Source organism: Eschrichtius robustus, chromosome 3 (genome assembly GCF_028021215.1).
Source record: "Eschrichtius robustus isolate mEscRob2 chromosome 3, mEscRob2.pri, whole genome shotgun sequence".
NCBI classification, from domain to species: domain Eukaryota; kingdom Metazoa; phylum Chordata; class Mammalia; order Artiodactyla; family Eschrichtiidae; genus Eschrichtius; species Eschrichtius robustus.
The window spans coordinates 126,481,836-126,505,084 of record NC_090826.1 but is presented as its reverse complement, the minus strand read 5'-3'; the positions used below and the strand labels follow the sequence as shown (position 1 = coordinate 126,505,084).

At 39.3% G+C, this 23,249-nt stretch overlaps 1 protein-coding gene and 1 pseudogene across 1 annotated transcript in view; both read left to right on the top strand.

Annotated features, from left to right (window-relative positions):
• The window catches only part of DPT (dermatopontin), a 41,195-nt gene extending 25,055 nt beyond the window's left edge, over window positions 1-16,140 (top strand). The window contains exons 3-4 of the mRNA XM_068541208.1: window positions 11,270-11,377; window positions 14,987-16,140. Coding sequence (XP_068397309.1) covers window positions 11,270-11,377; window positions 14,987-15,053 — 175 coding nt within the window. The 3' untranslated portion in view covers window positions 15,054-16,140. The remainder of the gene's footprint in view (window positions 1-11,269; window positions 11,378-14,986) is intronic.
• A 5,685-nt stretch (window positions 16,141-21,825) lies between these two features.
• On the top strand, window positions 21,826-22,490 carry LOC137761435 (riboflavin kinase pseudogene; annotated as a pseudogene).
• The last annotated feature ends 759 nt before the right edge of the window (window positions 22,491-23,249 follow it).

Here is a 23,249-nt window from a genome sequence, read left to right as displayed (position 1 = left end):
TCCCCCTCTCTCTTCTGCTCAAGCCATAGCCACAGAATTTTTTTTCTTAATTCTTAGATAGCTCTAGCTAACAACAACAACAAAATCGGTTCATCAGAATATTCTCCTCTGTCTACCCCAAAGCACTCCATCAAAGCTAATCTTTAACTCCTACTCTCGTTGTTCAGATTTTAATACAAGATGGATAGTGTCTGCATGACTGTTCCCATGAAATCATGGCAGGGACAAGAATGACCTCATAGGCACCTCCACTGTGGCGTCTGTCACCCCCACCCCAGCTCAGATGCCTGCTGCAGCACTGTTCCCAGAGGTCTGGTAGGAAGGGCAGCTTCTACACTGGTTCTTCTGACCAGCTGGGAAGCTGTTATTATAGAGATGGAGACACCCACACTTTGAGAAATAGGACTGAATGTTAACATTTAAAGCAGCTTGCATTGAGTTTAGATGCTTCGGTGCCCTGGACCAACCATTGCCTGGCATTGCATGATGCACAAAGCACTCATTTTGGGAGACAATGGCCCCTCTGAGCTTGAGCAAAATCAGTCATACCTTTCATCAGTTGGGGTGGCCATCGTAATTACTGTGCCATATTTATAATACAGAAATGTGTTTGCTGCATGCATATCAGTGCTGCCTCCCTTCTTATGCTCAAACTTCAAGAGCAGAAATTTCAGAGATGTCGCTGGTTGTCTAGTAAGTATTGGGTAATGAAGGCCAGGCCCTACTTGCTACTTTAGAACAAAGTAAACCTCGCAATTTGAGACCAAAGTTGTCATTTTGTTCTCTCTAGTCTGCTCCCCTTTACTGTTTTCTAGAAATAATCATTCATTCTTCTATTCATGAATTCATTTAATCAGACTGAATACAAATGAATATAAAATAAGTACAACTCATAGACTTTGATTCAGTTCCTGATGATCACGATGATGATGATAATGATGATTTTTATTTATTGAGCACCTACCATGTTAACACGTTTACTTTTTTTTGAATTATATTTTATTTTTTTAATACAGCAGGCTTTTATCAGTTATTTTATAAATATTAGTGTATATATGTCAATCCCAATCTCTCAATTCATCCCACCACCACCACCACCACCGCTTTCTGCCTTGGTGTCCATAAGTTTGTTCTCTACATCTGTGTCTCTATTTATACCCTGCAAACCGGTTCATCTGTATCATTTTTCTAGGTTCCACATACATGCGTTAATATACGATATTTGTTTTTCTCTTTCTGACTTACTTCACTCTGTATGACAGTCTATAGGTCCATCCACGTATCTGCAAATGACCCAATTTCGTTCCTTTTTATATCTGAGTAATATTCCATTGTATATATGTACCACATCTTCTTTATCCATTCATCTGTCGATGGGCATTTAGGTTGCTTTCATGACCTAGCTATTGTAAATAGAGCTTCAATGAACAGTAGGGTGTATGTGTCTTTTTGAATTACGGTTTTCTCTGGGTATATGCCCAGTAGTGGGACTGCTGGATCATATGGTAATTCTATTATTAGTTTTTTAAGGAACCTCCATACTGTTCTCCATAGTGGCTGTATCAATTTACATTCCCACCAACAGTGCAAGAGGGTTCCCTTTTCTCCACACCCTCTCCAGCATTTGTTGTTTGTAGATTTTCTGATGATGCCCATTCTAACTGGTGTGAGGTGATACCTCATTGTAGTTTTGATTTGCATTTCTCTAATAATTAGTGATGTTGAGCAGCTTTTCATGTGCCTCTTGGCCATCTGTATGTCTTCTTTGGACAAATGTCTATTTAGGTCTTCTCGCCATTTTTTGATTAGGTTGTCTGTATTTTTAATATTGAGCTGCATGAGCTGTTTATATATTTTGGAGATTAATCCTTTGTTTGTTGATTCATTTGCAAATATTTTCTACCATTTTGAGGGTTGTCTTTTCATCTTGTTTGTACTTCCTTTGCTTTGCAAAAGGTTTTAAGTTTCAATAGGTCTCATTTGTTTATTTTGGGGTTTTCTTCCATTACTCTGGCAGTGCATTAAAAAAGATCTTGCTGTGATTTATGTCAAAGAGTGTTCTTCCTATGTTTTCCTCTAAGAGCTTTAGAGTGTCAAGTCTTACATTTAGGTCTTTAATCAATTTGGAGTTTATTTTTGTGTTTGGAGTTAGGTAGTGTTCTAATTTCATTCTTTTCCATATAGCTGTCTAGCTTTCCCAGCATCACTTATTGAAGAGACTGTCATTTCTCCATTGTATATCCTTGCCTCCTTTGTCATAGATTAGTTGACCAGAGGTGTGTGGGTTTATCTGTGGGCTTTCTATCCTGTTCCATTCATCTATATTTCAGTTTTTGTGCCAGTACCATATTATCTTGATTACTGTAGCTTTGTAGTTTAGTCTGAAGTCAGGGAGTCTGATTCCTCCAGCTCCGTTTTTTTCCCTTAAGATTGCTTTGGCTATTTGGGGTCTTTTGTGTCTCCATATAAATTTTAAGATTTTTTGTTCTAGTTCTGTAAAAATGCCATTAGTAATTTGTAGGGATTGCATTGAATCTGTAGATTGATTTGGGTACTATAGTCATTTTCACAATATTGATTCTTCCAATCCAAGAACATGGTATATCTCTCCAACTGTTTGTGTCATCTTTGATTTTTTCATCTGTGTCTTATAGTTTTCTGAGTACAGCTGTTTTACCTCCTTAGGTAGGTTTATTCCTAGGCATTTTGTTCTTTTTGTTGCAGTGGTGAACGGGATTGTTTCCTTAATTTCTCTTTCTGATCTTCTGTTGTTAGTATATAGGAATGCAAGAGATTTCTGTGCATTAATTTTGTATCCTGCAACTTTACCAAATTCATTGATTAGCTCTAGTAGTTTTCTGGTGGCATCTTTAGGATTTTCTATGTATAGTATCATGTCATCTGCAAACAGTGACAGTTTTACTTCTTCTTCTCCAATTTGTATTCCTTTTATTTCTGTTTCTTCTCTCATTGACGTGGCTAGGACTTCCAAAACTATGTTGAATAATAGTGGTGAGAGTGGACTTCCTTGTCTCATTCCTGATCTTAGAGGAAATGGTTTCAGTTTTTCACCATTGAGAATGATGTTTGCTGTGGGTTTGTCGTATACGGCCTTTATTCTCTTGAGGGAGGTTCCCTCTATGCCCACTTGCTGAAGAGATTTTATCATAAATGGATGTTCAATTTTGTCAAAAGCTTTTTCTGCATGTATTGAGATGATCATATGGTTTTATTCTTCAGGTTGTTAATATGGTGTATCACACTGATTTATTTGCATATATTGAAGAATCCTTGTATCCTTGGAATAAATCCCACTTGATCATGGTGTATGATCCTTTTGTGTTGTTGGATTCTGTTTGCTAGTATTTTGTTGAGGATTTTTGCATCTATATTCATCAGTGACATTGGGATGTAATTTTCTTTTTTTGTAGTATCTTTGTCTGGTTTTGGTATCAGTGTGATGGTGGCCTTGTAGACGGAGTTTGGGAGTGTTCCTTCCTCTGTAATTTTTTGGAAGAGTTTGAGAAGGATGGGTGTTAGCTCTTCTCTAAATATTTAATGGAATGTACCTGTGAAGCCATCTGGTCCTTGACTCTTGTTTGTTGGAAGATTTTTAATCGCCGTTTCAATTTCATTACTTGTGATTGGTCTGTTCATATTTTCTGTTTCTTCCTGGCTCAGACTTGGAAGGTTACACCTTTCTAAGAATTTGTCTATTTCTTCCAGGTTGTCCATTTTTTTGGCATAGCGCTGCTTGTAGTAGTGTCTTATGATGCTTTCTATTTGTGCGGTGTCCATTGTAACTTCTCCTTTTTCATTTCTAATTTTATTGATTTGAGTCCTCTCCCTCTTTTTCTTGATGAGTCTGGCTAAAGGTTTATCAATTGTGTTTATCTTTTCAAAGAACTAGTTTTTAGTTGTATTGATCTTTGCTATTGTTTTCTTTGTTTCTGTTTCATTTATTTCTGCTCTGATCTTTATGATTTCTTTCCTTCTACTATCTTTGGGTTTTGTTTGTTCTTCTATCTCTAGTTCTGTTAGGTATAAGGTTAGATTTTTTATTTGAGATTTTTCTTGTTTCTTGAGGTAGGAGTGTATTGCTATAAACTTCCCTCTTAGAACTGCTTTTGCTGCATCCCATAGGTTTTGGATTGTCGTGTTTTTGTTGTCATTTGTCTCTAGGTATTTTTTAATTTCCGTTTTGATTTATTCAGTGATCTCTTGGTTATTTAGTAACGTATTCTTTAGCATCCATGTGTTTGTGGGTTTTTTACGGTTTTTTCCCTGTAATTTGTTTCTAATCTCATAGTGTTCCGGTCAGAAAAGATGCTTGATATGATTTCAATTTTCTTAAATTTACTGAAGCTTGATTTATGACCCAAGATGTGATCTATCCTGGAGAATGTTCCGTTTTCACTTGAGAAGAAAGTGTAATCTGCTGTTTTTGGATGGAATATCCTATAAATATCAATTAAATCTATCTGGTCTATTGTGTCATTTAAAGTCTGTGTTTCCTTATTAATTTTCTGTCTGGATGATCTGTCCATTGGTGTAAGTGAGGTGTTAAAGTTCCCCACTATTATTGTGTTACTGTCGATTTCCTCTTTTATAGCTGTTAGCAGTTGCCTTATGTATTGAGGTGCTCCTATGTTGGGTGCATATATATTTATAATTGTTATATCTTCTTGGATTGATCCCTTGGTCATTCTGTAGTGTCCTTCTTTGTCTCTTGTAACATTCTTTATTTTAAAGTCTATTTTATCTGATATGAGTATTGCTACTCCAGCTTTCTTTTGATTTCCATTGGCGTGGAATATCTTTTTCTATCCCCTCACTTTCAGTCTGTATGTGTCCCTAGGTCTGAAGTGGGTCTCTTGTAGACAGCATATATGTGGGTCTTGTTTTTGTATCCATTCAGTGATCCTGTGTCTTTTGGTTGGAGCATTTAATCCATTCATGTTTAAGGTAATTATTGATATGTATATGCCTATTACCATTTTGTTAATTGTTATGGGTTTGTTTTTGTAGGTCCTTTTCTTCTCCTTGTTTCCCACTTAAAGAAGTTCCTTTAGCATTTGTTGTAGAGCTGGTTTGGTGGTGCTGAATTCTCTTAGCTTTTGCTGCCTTTAAAGCTTTTGACTTCTCCATTGAATCTGAATGTGATCCTTGCTGAGTAGAGTAATCTTGGTTGTAGGTTCTTCCCTTTCATCACTTTAAATGTATTGTGCCACTCCCTTCTGGCTTGTAGAGTTTCTGCTGAAAAATCAGCTATTAACCTTATGGGAGTTCCCTTCTATGTTATTTGTCATTTTTCCCTTGTTGCTTTTAATAATTTTTCTTTGTCTTTAGTTTTTGTCAATTTGATTACTATGTATCTTTGCATGTTTCTGCTTGGGTTTATCCTGCCTGGGACTCTGAGCTACCTGGACTTGGGTGGCTATTTCCTTTCTCCTGTTAGGGAAGTTTTTGACTATAATATCTTCAAATATTTTCTCAGGTCCTTTCTCTCTTTCTTCTCTTTCTGGGACCCCTATAATGCAAATGTTGGTGTGTTTAATGTTGTCCCAGAGGTCTCTTATTCTGTCTTCATTTCTTTTCATTCTTTTTTCTTTATTCTGTTCTATGGCAGTGAATTCCACCATTCTGTCTTCCAGGTCACTTATAAGTTCTTCTGCCTCAGTTATTCTGCTATTGATTCATTATAGTGTATTTTTCATTTCAGTTATTGTATTGTTCATCTCTGTTTGTTTGTTCTTTAATTCTTTCTAGGTGTTTTTTCTTTAATCCTTCTAGATCTTTTTAAAATATTTCTTGCATCTTCTCGATCTTTTCCTCCATTCTTTTTCCAAGGTCCTGGATCATCTTCACTATCATTATTCTGATTTTTTTTTCTGGAAGGTTGCTTGTCTCCACTTCATTTAGTTGTTTTTCTGGGGTCTTATCTTGTTCCTTCATCTGGTACATAGTCTTCTGCCTTTTCATTTTGTTTATCTTTCTGTGAATGTGGTTTTCCTTCCACAGGCTGCAGGAATGTAATTCTCCTTGCTTCTGCTGGCTGCCCTCTGGTGGATGAGGCTATCTAAGAGGCTTGTGCCTCATTTACTTCTTATGCATGTGACTCATGATACTATGACACAGATCAGAGAACTGAGGTGCAGAAATTGTGACTTGTTCAAAGTACTGAACTCAATTCCAACAGGTCTATCTGCTTCCCAATCCCATGTTCTTTGCAGAGAACTGAGCTCTCTGAGTGTTGATAAGGAAATAAGCCCTGGACAGATGAATTATTAGTAACAATACAGTAGGCATCTAGTAGTGAAAACAGAGAAGAAAGTGGTTATTTTTGCTGAAGGGGAGATGTTGCAGGTGAAATTGCCCCCACTGATTGCAGGACCATGGCAACCATGATATAAGGTGGCCAGTGAAAGCCAGCATGAGTCAAAACAAATGTATTTGCTGACCAGCCCTGAGCTTGGACAGTGAGCTGGAAACTCAGTTCTAAGAGAATAATTTGGAAAATACTTAGGGACTTTCCTCTTCTAATTTAAGTCACAGATATCTCTGGAACTGTGTTCCCCATGTTGTGATACATACTTGAACTGTTTGATATATAGATCTCCAAAACCCACCACAAGAGGACAGACATGAACATACTGCATTCTTTCTCATACCCCCAGGGTTCAGGGTCTCTCTGCAGAGAAGGGCACTTTGGTGACTACAGAGTCGTTTAGTCTCACTTGACCACTTTCCCCAGCTCTTTGCAGGAGAAGCCAGGGTGACTGTTCCCTTGAGGTTGCTTTCCTTTATGCATAAGTGCAATTGGGTTTTACTTTTTGCATTTTTGCAAAAATAATTCAAGCAGGTTCTGATACAGCACCTATTGGGGATGCCAGGCCACTGGCAAATTAGCCTAACCTAAAGTTTTCTCATTTCTTGTAGCTTACCTAGGAAAGCATTTATTATGCAAGAGGATTGATCACAAACAGATTCTGTTTATTTAAGACATTTCTCAATGATTTGCCTGTCAGAAAGGGGTATCCTCTTTTTGGCTGGATGCAGAATGTAGGCCAGCTTCAACACATCAAGTCTATAAATGTTGAATTTCTCCTCCATGCCCACTGCTGAACAAGATCATAAAGGTGTATATGACTTCCATGTACCAATGACCCCTCAAAGAGTTCACTCTTTTGATCATCATCAGGAAACAAGATGCTATACAGTATTTTGTTTTTAATCAAATGCTAAATATGTGGTGCTAACAAGTAATAGAACATTAGAATATGATATTTTAAATAAGGTGCTAATTGGGAAGTGGAGAAAATAGGAGCAAAACAGAATTAGAGATTGGACTGACCAGAAGAAGCTTCTCTGAAATGTTGTTTGAGCATGGGCTGAGCTCTAAAAAATGGGATGGAAAACATTGTTTACTCTTGTCTTTAAAAATGCTCAAGTATGGCTTCCTCAGGTACCCCTTTCTGGTTTGTTAACTTGTAAATGCTGAGTTTTCTTCCAGTTTTTATGGTAGAAGTCTGTAGTGTGTGCCTCTCCGGCATCCCACAAAGTGGGATAAGGTTGAGGATGTGACACTAGCTGACTTTGGGCCATGAGACATGGCCCCATTTGTTCATGTGCACTCCATGGCCTGAAAGTGGAGCCTCTAGGATGATCCCAAATAATCCAGCTGTCCTCCCTACCAGCAGGTCAGAAATGTAACAAATAGATGCTGGTGCTATGAAGTCTATGTTCAAGTCTCAGTAATCAATAATAAAGGTGAAGTTTGTTAAAATCTTATACTGAGTCACTTTCTGTTAAAGAATAGAGTCAAAACCCTTTAACTATTAAAAACTGCATAATTTCTTAAGCAAACCTCTGACAAAAAGTAAAATTGTCCTCTTTATCTAACTAAATTCTATCTCTACTCCCCTTTTTAAAATGAATGTGATAACATATATCTGAGTAAGCTCTGTGATATGTCCTATTCTCACAGCGAAGGAGAATGCCATCTATCAGCTGCAGTTCAGTTTGTGGTAATGTATTGGAGAGCAATCATTTATTGATTCTAGTTGGATCTACTGATAATTTCAGAGCTTTAATAACCTTAGACGAGAAAATCCTATATCAGTCTTAAAAATCCCTTCCATTTGCATGGGCTCTCTTCAGTTCATAACTAATTTCTTTCCATCTCCTTCAACCTTATCTCATACAAGAAGTTGTACAAGTGGTTCTATGTTATCAAGTTCTCACTTAGCTTTGGAACAACTTTCTGTCTCTCTCGTCTTGCCTGCATAGGGCATACAAAGTAGTGTAAAGCGAGGAATTGTACCCCAATAGTCACTCATCCAAAAGTGATAGGAGGAACACATACACACACATACGTACTTCTTTGTAAAGGGGTATGTAAGGCTCCTGATAGAAGAGCTTCAGTAATAGACTCACTTCAGTAAATTGAATAAAGACACCTTTCTGACTGACCTTTCCCTTCATCTTGCCAAGCTGAAGGCTTGTTTGATTGTTGTAATTGGTCTAGGAATGTATGTTAATGCTCAGTATGAAGTGTGCTTTGCCAAAAAGCTTCCTGAAGTGACCTGGTAATTCACAAGGAATCTGGAACCACACTGAATTCTCCCCCTCTCTCCCTCTGGAAGCTCATTGCCATAGCTTATGAAACCCTGATCTTCTGCTTCCTTGTAGTCTCTTAATTTCCTGACAAGTCCCTATGCCCTTGTCCCAATACCTAGTTCTGAAAGTTTAAATTCTTTTTTTCCTCTGAGGAGCCATTACTAGGGCTTTCATTTATTAGAATATTTTGTGTGTGCATGATGTCATCATGAACTAAATGGAGACACGTCTATCTGGTTCTAAAATTCAGAATCCTGGAATGTATTGAAACAACAGCCCCCTCTATGAATGGTGTTTGGGAGGTTCACTTTCCTCCCAAAGGGGAGGAAAGGGGCCTTTCTCCCTCTGTATTTTCAGTTTCATAAAGTAGGGATAATTTCTATCAATATCCAAACTCCTTCCCTAGCCCCTTTAATCCAGGATTCTGTAAGATAGTCTAAACTTTATCTCATGATTTTATAAGAAAAACAAAACAAAACAACAACAAACCCCAGAAATCAAGCAAAAACAAAAACTTGCCTGGGATCAAGATGGAAATACACAAATAAGCATGCATAATACCTTCTCCAGGGCATTCTAGAAATTCACTGAACAGCAGTCCCCCACAGAGAAACCTCCCAGTTGAACAGCAGGACCTTTGGTCTGGTCACCTCCAAAAATGAAGCAATAGGGAATGCTTGTTGAAGAAAGCGTTGGATGACTTTTGTCCCCCTTTGAAGCTTAAAACGTCATGATTTTTTTTAAATGCAAGCCTCTTTCCCAATTATTCCAAATGTATTTAACTATCCAAATCATCTGAAGGTAGATCAGTAAAGACTTAAAAAATAAAAGTCTAGCCTAATTATTTCCAATAGTTTTGGCAATTGGATTTAGCCTAATGCAGTATTACCTTATGTAGATTTTGCCTCAGCAGGTATTAAAATGTTTGGCAATTAACTTTTATACGTTGTATCTAAAGAATGCTCTAAAAGTTCTGGAAAATACTTTGTGCTTCCTGATGCAAGAAAAACGCCTCCTACTCCATCTCTTTTAATCCTAATTTGCATTATCAACATTCTCAACAAATCCCTCTTTCTTTGGGTAAACTTGAATCTAGCACTTGTTAGAATCCTCAGGGATCATAAACCAATGGAATCCAAATGACAACCTATTAGGTCCACTTATGAGTCATTTAACATTTTCATTAGAAAGAGAAAGCCCTTGTTCTGGGTCTCTTTAGAAGCACAAAATAGACTTCTGCATTAGCCTTATTTCCTTTCATGAACATTAAGCAGAAATACATGTAACCCACTCCAGGTTGGGTCTGGCATCCTGATAGAGCATAATTATGTCTTGAGAAGAGAAAAATCAGAGAACAAGGACAACTGCATAATGTGGGAAAAGGAATGGTTATGAACAAAGACAGTGAATTTTTAGGGCTCTGGCTAACCCAGGTTACCTTGAGCTAACCATTGATCTTGCTAAATCTAAGCATTGATATTCTCTTGGGAGACCTTCCAGTTTATAAATCAATCTTTTTAAGGTTTCATGACAATCTTGCAGTATTATGACTACACAGAAAGAGATCTTTCTATCATCAACAGACAATGACCTGTGACCCCAAATCACATTAAATTACTAACACTCACTATTTGTTTCCCAAGCAGCCTTGGGGGTGCAGATGAAGACTTTGGGGAACGTATCATAATGAAAGGACTATTTTGGTCCTGAAGAACCAGGAAATTCTAGATTTATTCCAGGGTGGACCACAACGAACCTATTCAGAGAGAGGCCCAGGATTGACTTAATCTTGGAGAAAGAAGGAAAGGAGAAGGAGGAAGAAGAAACAAAATTTCTCCTAATAATTCAACTCCTACCACGTGTCACACATATTTGTATTAGTGCCAATGACAAACCTATAAGGTAGCTTTCATTCTTCTATAGACCAGGAAACTGAGATTAAATGACTCTCCCAAGGCTATTTATTTATTCAGCAAATACTTACTAGGTACCAGGAACTGTTTTAGGTACCAAACAATGGCAGACTAGGTAAAGACTACCCTTGTACAGCTTACCTTTTACTTTAATATTTTTCAAATACCTTTTTGATCATGACTCACAGTAAAAAATGCATATTAAACTATTACACAATGCAAACGTCATATAAATACAAACATGCGTACATACTTGAAGCAAAGTTTTTACACACACACCCAAGAACTTATCTTTAGTGTGTACAATGCAATCTCTGATATTTTCTATTTTATTTCTTCTTTTTCTAAAGTTCATCTGGTACTAACCAATTAAATTGATTTCACGATCTGCTACTAATTCACAATCCACAGTTTGAAAACATGGTTCTAGTGGACTTGAATGGAATGGACTATTATTGATATTAATCAATATTTCCTCAAGGCCTGAGGAGTTATCTACATCTTTTTTAAACTAAGTGTATAGTTTAATGGCAAGAAGGAATATGAGAAGTGCAAGGAAGCTGTCCATCATTTTTCAGCCTGGAATGGCTTGGTGGAGGCCATCCAGCTCTGGTTTGGGTCTCCCATAATGTTCAAACTCCATCTCTCCTTTATAGTATGTCTCTTGTTTGCTCCTGTTTGCCCCCAGCAATAATAGTTTTATCTTTTTCCTCTAACCTTTTGTTCTTCCCACATAGGCTGACAACAGAATATCCAGGCCACTATGGTGAGGAAATGGACATGATTTCCTACAATTATGATCACTATATGCGAGGAGCAACAACCACTTTCTCTTCAGTGGAAAGGTGAGCCTTCACCATGGGCTAGGGTTAGCGAGGTCAGGGATTAGCTCCACACAAGGATCACGCCTGCAGGAACCTTGATCTGGGGTTTTCCCTATTTTAGTTTCCTACTTGGTCTAAGATTAACTGAGAGATTGATGGGACAGTGGAAAGAAATGGGAATTGAACCCATTTCATGCAGCAGCTCGCCCTTGCAGATGAGGTTGTGTTCCAGCTTGCTCAGAGCAGGAAATTCCCAACTTGGTATTCCATGATGTTCTAAGCTCTTCCCTTTACTCAATTTCAAAGAGCACTTTTCCTTACCAAACATTAGGAAGAGAGCACAAAAATGATTGAAAGAGTACCCACTGTCAAGATGAACCCTCTCCAATGCCATTTCTCCCTATGGCCCCCACTTTGGGTTGTGGGAAGGCAGAGAGAAGAGAAGAAGAGGGGGCTGAAGGGGAGAAACACACAAAACTTACCAACCATGTTTAGAAATAAAAAAGGAGAATTTAAATAACGGAAAAGAAAACGGCACTAATTTTTTAAATCTGTTTGCTCTCATAATCAGCTCCCAATCTTATCACAAATATTGACTACATCAAAACAAAACAATAAGAAGAAAATAAAAATTCTTCTCCCTACTGATAAAGAGATATGAATAAATTCAGGTGTTAAAAGGTTGATCTGTCTACTTTTAGTCAGGTGATCATCACTTTACACAGCAAATGAATTCCTGAAAAGTTAGCAATAAATATTTTTCAAATAGGACAAAACCTAACTCATTAACTCATTAAATAATAGATTGACAAATTTGAGTGTGACTTATCTTTTGTGTATATTTATGCTTTTGAGTGCAATGATATCACACCTAACTGAAGTTAAGTTACTTAATATGACCCTTAATTTAAAAAACAAGAATAAAACAGAAAAAAAACCATGAAGTAGCTCTGAAATGACACAATATGTGTTGCCGGTTCCATGAACAAAAACCCTTACATTTACTCATAGGAGAAATTCTTAGTTCTCACACATTAATTAGTTGTATTTTAGATACGTTTTTATCTCGCTTAGTTACTATTTTCTAGAAGGGGCAAATTAAAAAATAAAGAGGGAAGATACTACTTAGAATGAGACTCACTTCACCAGTTAGAAGAAATAGCTGAATGATGTGACACACACAAAAACATACTTAAGAAAAAGAAAGAAAGAAAAGGAAAGACCTAAGAACTCAAAGACTATGGAAGCCCGGTGACATTTAGCAGGAGTGTGTATCCCCAGCGGTCAACACTGGATAACATTATATCAGAGTGCTCAATATTCCTAATGATGTCTCCGAGTCATCATGAAAATTAGTTCTGCATCTCCTGCTTAAGAAGGCAGGAAGGAATACAGTAAAGAAAGCATGCCATCCAAAATTTCCACCAAATAAATACATTTTGGCAGTTAAAATGTCCAACTGCTTGCCTTGGAAATTTTCAGTTATGTGGCTTAACTCAAAATCTTGGAAAACTGAGATACTATGTCATGCATTTGTTTAAAATGAATATACCCATGCAATTCTGCTGCTGTCACTAACAATCAGTGGCTTAAAGGTCCACAACTTGGATTTCTTCCACTCTGCTAAAAGAGGCTGAGGCCACTACCTTGGAGAGATATTGTCAGTGCACAGGACTCACTGGGCAGGAGCTTTTCCTCTACATGCAAATCATAGTGGTTTCCTCCTGGAATGGAGTTGCTCATCTGGGGCACTACTGATAACTGGGGCCAGATACTTCTTTGTTGCAGGAGCCTTTCCTGTGCAGTCTAGATGTTCAGCAGCATCCTGGCCCCTACACACTAGCTGGCAGTAGCAACCCCCACCCATAGTTGTGACAACAACAACAACAACAAACCCTGGGGAGCAAAACTGCCCCTGCTTGAGCACCACTGTCCAGGAAAGAAATCAGCGACTAAGCCTGATTTGAGTACCTTGATTCTTTTACAACCACGTAGTCTACATTTTGCTTAGCATCAATTAAAAGCCTCGTAAAAGGGTAGTGTGAATGCCTGGCTGAAGATCTTATTTACCTGTGTCTGTTGGCACAGAGATAAATAAGACTTGTCTACAGTAATAAAATTCATTTGATAAATACGCATGCCACCAATTTTCTAACCTCCATCTAAAACAAGCCATGTCCTCTGTTGACAACTGCAGGAATAAATACTAATAAATAGTTAGTTATCCAGGCTCTTAAAGATTTGTACTGGAGGACCCTATGCCCAATAACTCTAAACAAACAACCTGGAGCAGCAGACTCAAATTATAAAGGCTGCCTTAGGCTGTTTGTGCAGCATGTACCATAGCTGCTGTTATCTCCCAGAACTGAGAGTGTTCAGTCCCACCTTCCAGATGGATGAAGATCTTATCACTGTTGGTGTTTAAGAGAAATTGATCTGGGAAGAGGCCTTTCAGATTGAAAAGGAAGAAGTATATTCTAAGGTTGAATGACCTCACTGTGCTTGGGAAGCATTTGTGTGATCGTATACGGAATGACTCTTTCTTTTTGCCCTTCATCAAGACTTTGCAAAGGATGTGACAGCCCATGTCCTCGATGGGGTTATGGGTATCAAGTTATGGAGGCATTCTGATATAAGATAAAGAGGAAGGTTAGAGTTCAACAAACTTGGAACCTGAAATTGTCACCTAATTATGTTAATGAAGGTCACTTATTTCTCTGAGTCTGCTTCTCCACCTTAACAGTGACTTATCACAAGGATTAAACAAAAAAATATGTAAAGCATCTAGTGCAATGCTGGATATATTGGAGGACTCAGCAAATAGTAGTTACAATTGTCATTACCATCACCATTATCATTGTTAAACAGTATCAGACCAGAAAAGTGCTGTGCAGAGTAGGATCTCAATAAAGTTTTGTTAAGTGGGTAAACAAAGAACTTAGGCTAGCCCTTAGCAAAGAACATTCCTTGAAATGTATCCACACCATGTTTTTTCAAAATTGAGCAATTCTAGGCCCTCTCATACCCATGCCTGACCATTTAAACAAATACTCAATTCAATTTCTGTTATACAAGAATGGCAGGCATTTTCTTTTTCACTTTATGGTTTTTAGAGTTGTTTCCCTTCCCTTCATTTCCCTATGATAGTGTCTTCTGAAGGGGAACACACAGGGTATAGCATGGAGCCTAGAACATGATAGGTATTTAGGAAAAGAAAGAATGAGCCAATGGATGGCCTAGGTAAGAGAAGATTCTTTACCATGAAGTGGAGACAATGTTGAATAAGTGCTTTTATTACAAGTTGTTAACCTATATGTCCAAGAGGTCCCTTGGAGACAGAGCAGTGGTGAACTGATCACTGGTGATAAACAGGACCTCAACATGCCAGTGACCTAGTTAGTCCCCTCCTAGGTGCAACATGAACTAGGTGAGGAGGTGTCCAGGACTCCTGACCTCATAGAAGATTACTTGTATGTTTTCTAGAGACTTCATAGATGTGTCTTCTGAGAGGAAAGTGAAATTAGTTGGCCTTAAATTCTCCAAAGGTTTTTCATTGCTTTTCTCTTAGCAGTGATTTTTCCTAAGGTGCCTTTTCTCACTGACGTTAGCTCTCTGACTCTCTCCCCACAGGGATCGCCAGTGGAAGTTCATAATGTGCCGGATGACTGACTACAACTGTGAATTTGCAAATGTTTAGATTTGCAACCTACCAATCTGGGTGAAGGGAAGGGGGCCAGGAGACCTGAGGATGTCCACTTATGTTAACATCAGTTGGGACTCCTAAGTGGTTTCTACTGCTCTCTTTTCTTCTCCCTGAGCTGGTTGGTAGTTGCTATGCCAGCTTTCTGGGCCCTTCTGACTAGTATCACACTTATAATAAAATCCACAGTTTCTCACTTTCGACATGTTCCATAGCAACCATTTTATATGAGTGACAATGGCTCTGTTGCACACCATATATTCTGTGTGCATGTTCACAGCCTGAAAAAAAGCCTGGCTGCTGGAGCACCTGTCACAGCCTTGCTGCTGCTTTTACTACCCAATAAGCTGCCTGTTGCTGAGCAGTGTCTGTGAACAGGTTCAGTAGTGGAGTGAAGGGGTAGAAACTGAGGAAGGGGAAGGAAGGTCTGCAGCTATGACTGTTTGAAGGAAACCTAGGGTCGTCACCTAGAACAGACCTTCTGCCTTCAGGGGACGTGCTTCCACTCTCCCCCACCACATGAGCCATGCTTGCCTAGAAGTTCAGCTGCAGAGCTCTGTGCTCCAGGAGGGAGGAGACTGGGAGGTGAAATGAGGAGGTGGAAAAGTTTGGGGGCTGAAAGACTGAGGATTAGAAGAATTTCCTAAATTGGAAGAAGACTACTAGCATACCCAGTAATGAAAATGAGCATAGGAACCAGAGGAACCTGTGGGAATCAGTCTCAAGTAAGATAGAAACAAGAAAGAAGAGAGAGGTCAGAGAATGGGACTCAGATTAGGAACCTGGAGGGAAGGGGAGTGTGGTCAGGTTGCTTTGGAAAACTGAAAAAGGGGCTTAACTCACTGGCACCTGGAAAGGCTGGCATATGCCCTGTAGCTGTGAGAGCTACTGGAAAACTCACTTGGATTGGTCTCAATATTCTGGATGGGAAAGGCTGTCCTGGGGGGTCTACTTCTCTTCTATGTGTCGTTTAGGAGTGTCTTTTGCAGAGGTGGCATTATCTTTCCTCCTCCTGTGATGTCTCTGTCCCCAGCCCTTTGCACTCTCTTCATCATAAAAGGAATAAAAATATTAACATTTACAATGCTGCAAATGTTAAGGGTCAGTTTTCTCTCTCTTCACCTCCCCTTTCTGATTATTCATCTATCCATTCAGAAAATATAGCTTAGCATTGTGATTTGTGCCAAGTACCACGCATGGCACCAGGAATACAGTAATGATAATGACAGAATATGGTTAAGAAATCCAATAAATAAAACATAAAGTGCTAAGTGCTTCCATTAAGGATTGGACAAAGGGTGGAATCACATTTCTTTGCCTTCAAATCCAGCCTGATTTGCCCTCAACGTCCTCCAAACCTCCTCACGCCAATGATTTTTAACCACAGGGAGCCCCTATTTCCTTTATCCATACAGTTGGCCTTTTCTTTTCAGATCTATGCTGCCCTTCCCTTCTCTTCTCTCTCAGGGGACCCAGGAGAGCAGGCAGCCAAGCAAAAGCACAGGGGTCATCCACCTTGTTATGCAAGCCATCTAGGTGGCCAAGATAGTGAATCTCAGCCAGTGATGCTGCATTTCCCACAGTGAGATCCTGGTATTAGGAAGAGGAAGGCAGAGCTAAGGATGTCCTCCTTTGTCTTAATGCTGAGGCCCTTTTTCATATTATGGTTTTGCTTTATTTCTTCCATTTCATTGTTTCCACCTCTGTGGCAACTTTACAGCAAGCTTCACAGTGTTGTTTCACAATGGGCATCATTAATATTTTAGCAGTTGCAGCTCTGGGTCAGGACGGCAGCCAGGAAATGGACTTAGTTGGGTGTGTGGAACACAGCTGGAAGGGAGGTAAGCGACACAGACTGGCTGACTTAGCAGCTATGATGAAAACCAAAGGTGTGTAGGGGGGGTTGCACCTCACCAGGGCTGAGGTTGGAGAGATGCAGCTGGGAGAAGCAGTCCAGGAGACTGCCAGACAGCACAAGTCGAGGAAAACAAAATAATAAAGCAATCCAATAAGTGTCTGTGCCAAGTAGAATAAATGGAGAGAAAAACTATGAGAGAAGCTGTTTTAGCATATAGGCCAAGGACAGTAACACTAAAGACATTATCAACTTGGTTCAAACCTGAATAATTTATACTTTCTATCGTGTCAGTCAGTAAGAACTGGGTGCCAGACTGGGGCTAAATCCCAGATCTTTTGACTGCAAGTTCTCTCTCTGTGCTCTCATTACTCCAATCTTTCTACTTACTTGTCCACAACCTTGGATGAGCTACCTCTCCACTCTAGGAGGACATTTATCTAGGTAATCATTGTGTTTTCTTGCAATCCTAGAATTCCATGAATGCTATCATCTGCCCCAAATTGTTTACAAAGGGCTTTGCTAAGGCATTTTCTTCCAGAGAAGAAGCCTGGGATGAGAGTTGAAAACCTAGGTCCTACCCCTGGCTCTGACAGAAAGCGGCTGTGTAATGCTAGACAAATCCCCAGGCCCACCCTTTCTTCATCTGCCTGGTACGAACAGGAATCCCTTTTCCAATAACTTCACAAGACGGTGATCACATAAAATGGGAAGAAAAGAGACATGATTCTGGCCTCACAGGGCCTACAGTCTGGTAGGGAGAGATGAGAAAACAGACAATGGAGACACAAGTGCAGGAAAGTTTCCTGAGGAAGCCAAGCCTATGGTTAGCCCTGAAGGACCAGGAGAACTTGTGAGGTGAGTGGGGAAATTGTGGGCTCTGGAGTCCAACTGTCTGGGCACAAATCCTGGTTCCATCCCTTATCAACTGAATGACCTTGACTCAGTCACCTACCTTCCCTGAGACTCTATTTCCTTACCAGTAAAGACAATAATAGTACCCACCTCATGGGGTTGTTGTAAGGATTAAATGTGATCTCATAGTGTCTTATACATAATAAGTACCCAATAAATGTAGTAAGAGGAATGGAATATTATTAGTATATATTAGAAAAAAGGTTCCTCAGGTAAGCTGGATATTAGTAGAGATACAGAATAGGAAAATTCATAAAAGAGGTGGGACTTAAGTTTTGCTCTCATTCATTTATTTATTTGTTTATTCATATTCAGTCACTGAATCAATAAATTATTAAGTTCTTATTATATATTAACCACTGTACTAGGCACAGTTCCTGCATTCCAGAGGATTATAAACTAAGGGAGTCAGACAAGCAAACAAATCATTACAGTCCAGATTGATAAGTCAAGAATAGGTATCATTTCAATTGAGAGTGGTGAGAGGTTAGGGTGGGAAAAGGGAAAGTGGCATTTCAGGCAATAGAAGCAACATCATGGAAGGCATAAAAAGATGTATAGGCTTAGGAAAGTTTCCCTAGGAAACACTGATGTCACCAAGGTGTCTCGGAGGCACAAAATGCAGTCATAATGCCCTAAGGATGTACTGGTAGCTCACATCAGCACCATAAATTATTTATGCATATTAATTGCAATTTTTGTATCTATCTAGAACTCAGATTGCAGCTGGGGTCTCCTAGAAATCTAGGGAGAGGGAACTTATCAACTCTTGCCTCTGCTCCTCCATTCCTCTCATATGCACAATACCATGGCCTGGGAAGTTTTCTCTCCATCCTGGGTATTCATCCACATATATTATCTTTATGATCAACTGCTTTGACCCCGACCAGAAACTCAACATTTTTTTTTAGTTCCTTCAGAGGAATGTATTCTCATAAAAGCATTAATGAATGTACAAACTCAAACAAAACAAAAAAAACTTTAAAATTTAGACATTTCCTTCTTCCATGATTTTTTTTATTGTCCATCATGTAGTCAGGGGTTTTCCCTCTCTCTAGCTGGTCCTCCATCTAGCTTCCAACCTACTTGATTCTCTTCTTACACTTCCAGATTCTTCTCCCCCTATTAATGCTCAGTACAGACCGCATCCAAAAACGTATGCATATCAAGGTGGCCAACACAAGCAAAGGCCATATAGTCAATAGAGTCCACTCTTACAAAGAAAATCAAAGAAAAGAAAATCTTACAAAGTTTCAATCAATTTTAATTAAACCTGTTTAGCGCTTCTGTTTAGCACTCTGAAGTTAAACCATTGTGTAAAGAAGTAGTATCAGAGCCTGGTTACCATTCTGGAAGCCAGAGTCATTTAGGTAAGTGAAATCCTTTGCAAAATGGTGTCTGGATCTAACTGGGTGTGTTATCTGTTACCCATTAACGCGTTGAATATATTTTAGCAACTTATTCCCTTGTAAAGCAAGGATAAGAAAACACACCTACCTCAAAAAGTCATTTTAAATAATAATATATTCACGCATAGCTCAGATTTTCATGGAACTTAAACTTTTCACAGGATGAAATAACCACAATCTCCTAAAAACTAAAAGCCAACCAACACTATCTATGTATTTTAAAACCTATTTATTAGATTCTGCTGTGCCTTGCTAAGTACTGGAAATGTACCAATTGTGACTTCCTTCTCCTCCTCTTCCCAATGCACCCAGAAGGAGCCCAGTTGTCTGTGTGAATGAATGAGTATCTGTATCAGTGAAAAATGCTGAATAGAAATATCTTTTAAAAAATGTAAATTCCTGTATTCTCTGAATTCTCTGAATTGTAGCATTACTGTTTATTTCTTTGTTCTTTTTTATACTTTTCTGCCTTTCCCAACTTTAAAAAACAATTTCCATTGATTGTGTTTATAATTTTTTTAAAAAAGTAATTTTAATCTTATGGAACAAAAACAGTCACCAGCTGCCAAGCATTTCAGCCCTAGGACCGTGTTCCAGCTGAAAGGTGAGCATATGGTGACTTCATGGAAAGAAAGATTATAAAACCAGACTCTTTCATCTCACCGGCCGCCTAGTGAGTTATAATTTAATATGCAGAATTACCTGCTCTTTCCAACGTCTCTCACCATCCCCAGAGACAATGGAACAGATGTTCATTCTGTCATATGGCCAATGAGAAACTAATATTTAAAACTCCTCCACTCACCAAAGTCTTACTTGCCCTTCAGGGCCAAGCATGGGCTCAGCTTCCCCAGAAAACTTCCAGTGCTTTCTAAGACTGGTTCAGGGTCCCTCGCTGGCTCCCTCAGTACTCCACATCTTTGTTTTCACTCTCATGAAGGCAGGGGTCCTGCCTCTCTTGTTCATTTGTAGGTTTTTAGTGCCTGGCAAGATGTTTTACACATAGTGGACATCAAAGACATATGTTTTAAAACTAATCTGGATTTCTAGTTGGTTTTCAGTTTTTATTGGGAAAACCGATCAAAGCTCTAAGCAATCAATAATTGAAAACATGAGTAAAGGCACTTTGAAAATTGTGTAGTTCTATTAAGAGGCGTGGTATGATGATGGTGCTGTGGTTTTGAGGGGGGTTAAGGCCATCTCCTGCTCTTTCCCCAGCATCATTGGGTAATCATTAATTTCACCCTTTGCGGAGCTACTCACTAATGATGAGGGAGTTGGAAAACACACCAGTCACAACTGTCACATGTTCAGAAAGTGTGTTACCACACTAATGACCAGAATGTGAATGTTGGTGTTTTTATGACCTTTTCAACTATATTGAAATCAATATCTGAGCAGCAAGGACAGGGCTAGGTATTTGTTGCACATGAGATAGAGCCTAATTAACTAAGCCCTGAAGAGACTGGGGGCTGAGGGGCAAAGGGGCTCAGGTTGGTAAGCTGGTGTAACTCTGTATGAATTTGGATGCTTTTTGAGTCTTATAACAGCATATGAGTTCCAGGGGTCTGGGAGGGCAGTGATTTTTGTTTGATGCATCCCCGATACAACAAATATTTGATGAATAAATAAAAGTAGAGCCCTAAGACAAACGCTAACACAGATTAAAATTTCATGAATACAGACTTTATGACCCTTGTTTTTCCTGGTTATTCCCACTAAAAGTTACTTGTGGGATTAGCTGGACTAATCACCAGCTAATCCCACAGTGAAGCAGTGAAGCCAGTGAAGCAGTGAAGCCAGTTTCTCAGAGTCAGGGTTTCCTGTCTATGAGGTTGCCCGGCAGGCATTCATAAGCCATGCTGGTGTGCCACATCTTCCCTCTCTGTGACTGGTGGATTTCAACTGACCTGGGTGTCTCCTTGGGCCTCTTTTGTTGGCAGACTCAAAGGTGAGCTCATTAGCCATTACCCCTTGGAAAGACGTTTTGGAAATCAAACAGGCTCTGAGTCATACCTGCCTGTCCCCTACCGAGACGGTAGAATGTTATGCAGATTAGTTCTGCCCATTGCTCCCAGGAAAAAGGAATTGAAAATCTCTCACAGTGTAAAACAGCACAGTTCAAGTTGGAGAAGGACTTCCCAGAAATTCAGAGAGAAGGCAGGCTTAGTTCTCCACCTGCGTAGGTAAGCCTTGATAAAAGTCCTTGCAGAGGGAGAGAAAAAAATGGAAAGATGTGGATGAGTGGATTATTGGGGCAGGGCATCAGGTTCAGCCCTTCCCAGAATGGCGCCATTGCTTGTTCTAAATCCATAATCTCACACATCTGTGCTGTTGTACATTTAATGTTGACTTCAACAAGGTATCATTAATCACCTACTTTGTTCCTGGAACAAACTGAAGGAAGCCACAAAGCATAAAACACTCTTGACTTACTTCCGCGGTCGCCGGCGTTCCGGAGCCCAGACGCAGCCTCTGCGTCGCCAGGCACCTTCTGTTCGGTCAGCGGCGTGAAGGTCTCGCCGCAGCGTGTCGTCCGCGCCGCTCGGCCCGTTGTGAGCCCGTGTGCTCGCCGGGTCGGCCAGCAGGCGCAGCTCCAGCCCGTATCCCCCGGCTGGTCCGGGGGGTCCGGGCACCGCCTCGACGGCGCCGCCGCCGGACGCGCGGACTGGACCGCAGCCCGCACCCCGAGCGGACGGCGTCATGAGGCACCTGCCGTACTTCTGCCGCGGGCAGGTGGTGCGGGGCTTCGGTCGCGGCTCCAAGCAGCTGGGCATCCCTACAGCTAACTTTCCTGAACAAGTAGTAGATAATCTTCCAGCTGATGTATCTACTGGCATTTATTATGGTTGGGCCAGTGCTGGAAGTGGAGATGTCCGTAAGACGGTGGTGAGCATAGAATGGAACCCATACTACAAGAATACAAAAAAGTCCATGGAAACTCATATCATGCATACTTTCAAAGAGGACTTCTATGGGGAAATTCTCAATGTGGCCATTGTTGGCTACCTCACACCAGAAAAGAACTTTGATTCTTTAGAGTCACTTATTTCAGCAATTCAAGGTGATACTGAGGAAGCCAAAAAACGACTAGAGTTACCAGAACATTTGAAGCTCAAAGAAGACAATTTCTTCCCGGTTCCTAAAAGCAAAATAGTGAATGGCCACTGATGGAAAAGCATCTTATTTATTCATTCACTATTTTCTAATATTTTACTGCTCATAACTCTACAGTCTCATCTTGGTTATATTTAAAAAATCAAACATTTTCCTACAGCTGTGAATTAGTTTAAACAGTATAATGTAGTTACCATATTATGTTCCAACTGTTCAATTAAACCCATCATGTTACAGTACTAAAAAGTTCATTTTAAAACTCAAGATTCTATTTTATATAATATGTTGATTAAAATGTACCACCAGAAAGGTCTTAAGTGTTTTATAATGGAAATGAAATATATATAAATATGGGTAACAGGCAAGTCATTAGTTTTAGATGAGAACTATAATTCTCATGGTAAAATTCTAGCGTGCATGTACCTGCATAGCGTGCTTTACTAATCAGAAGGCTTATAAAAGTAACTATATTAAGCAGAAGTTTGACAGTTTATTACAAACCTAAGGGGAAAAATCCGGACTTCGTATTTTTGATATTTTGTGCATTTATATATTATTATAGACATGAAGACTTGCGAAATTTCATTTTAATTAGTCATTTCCTTAAAGGGCTCAAATCACTGTACTGTGTTCCATTTTTGTTACAGCTGCCTCAGTTTCAATTGGTCTAGACTCTGTGCCTATTATTTTTTTGTTTTTCTTTTAAAACAGTAAAATGAGTGTTTTTCGAATCTCTAGGTCTCATTTTTGTGTTGTATAACACTTCTCCCTTTTTAAGAGTAGATATTCTTCAAAATTTTTCTTAACCTTTGCTTCCTGTAAACAATTGTCAGTGTCAGTTTTTCCATTTAGAATATCCTACAACTCTACATTTACAAAATGTAGAGTTTCATCTGC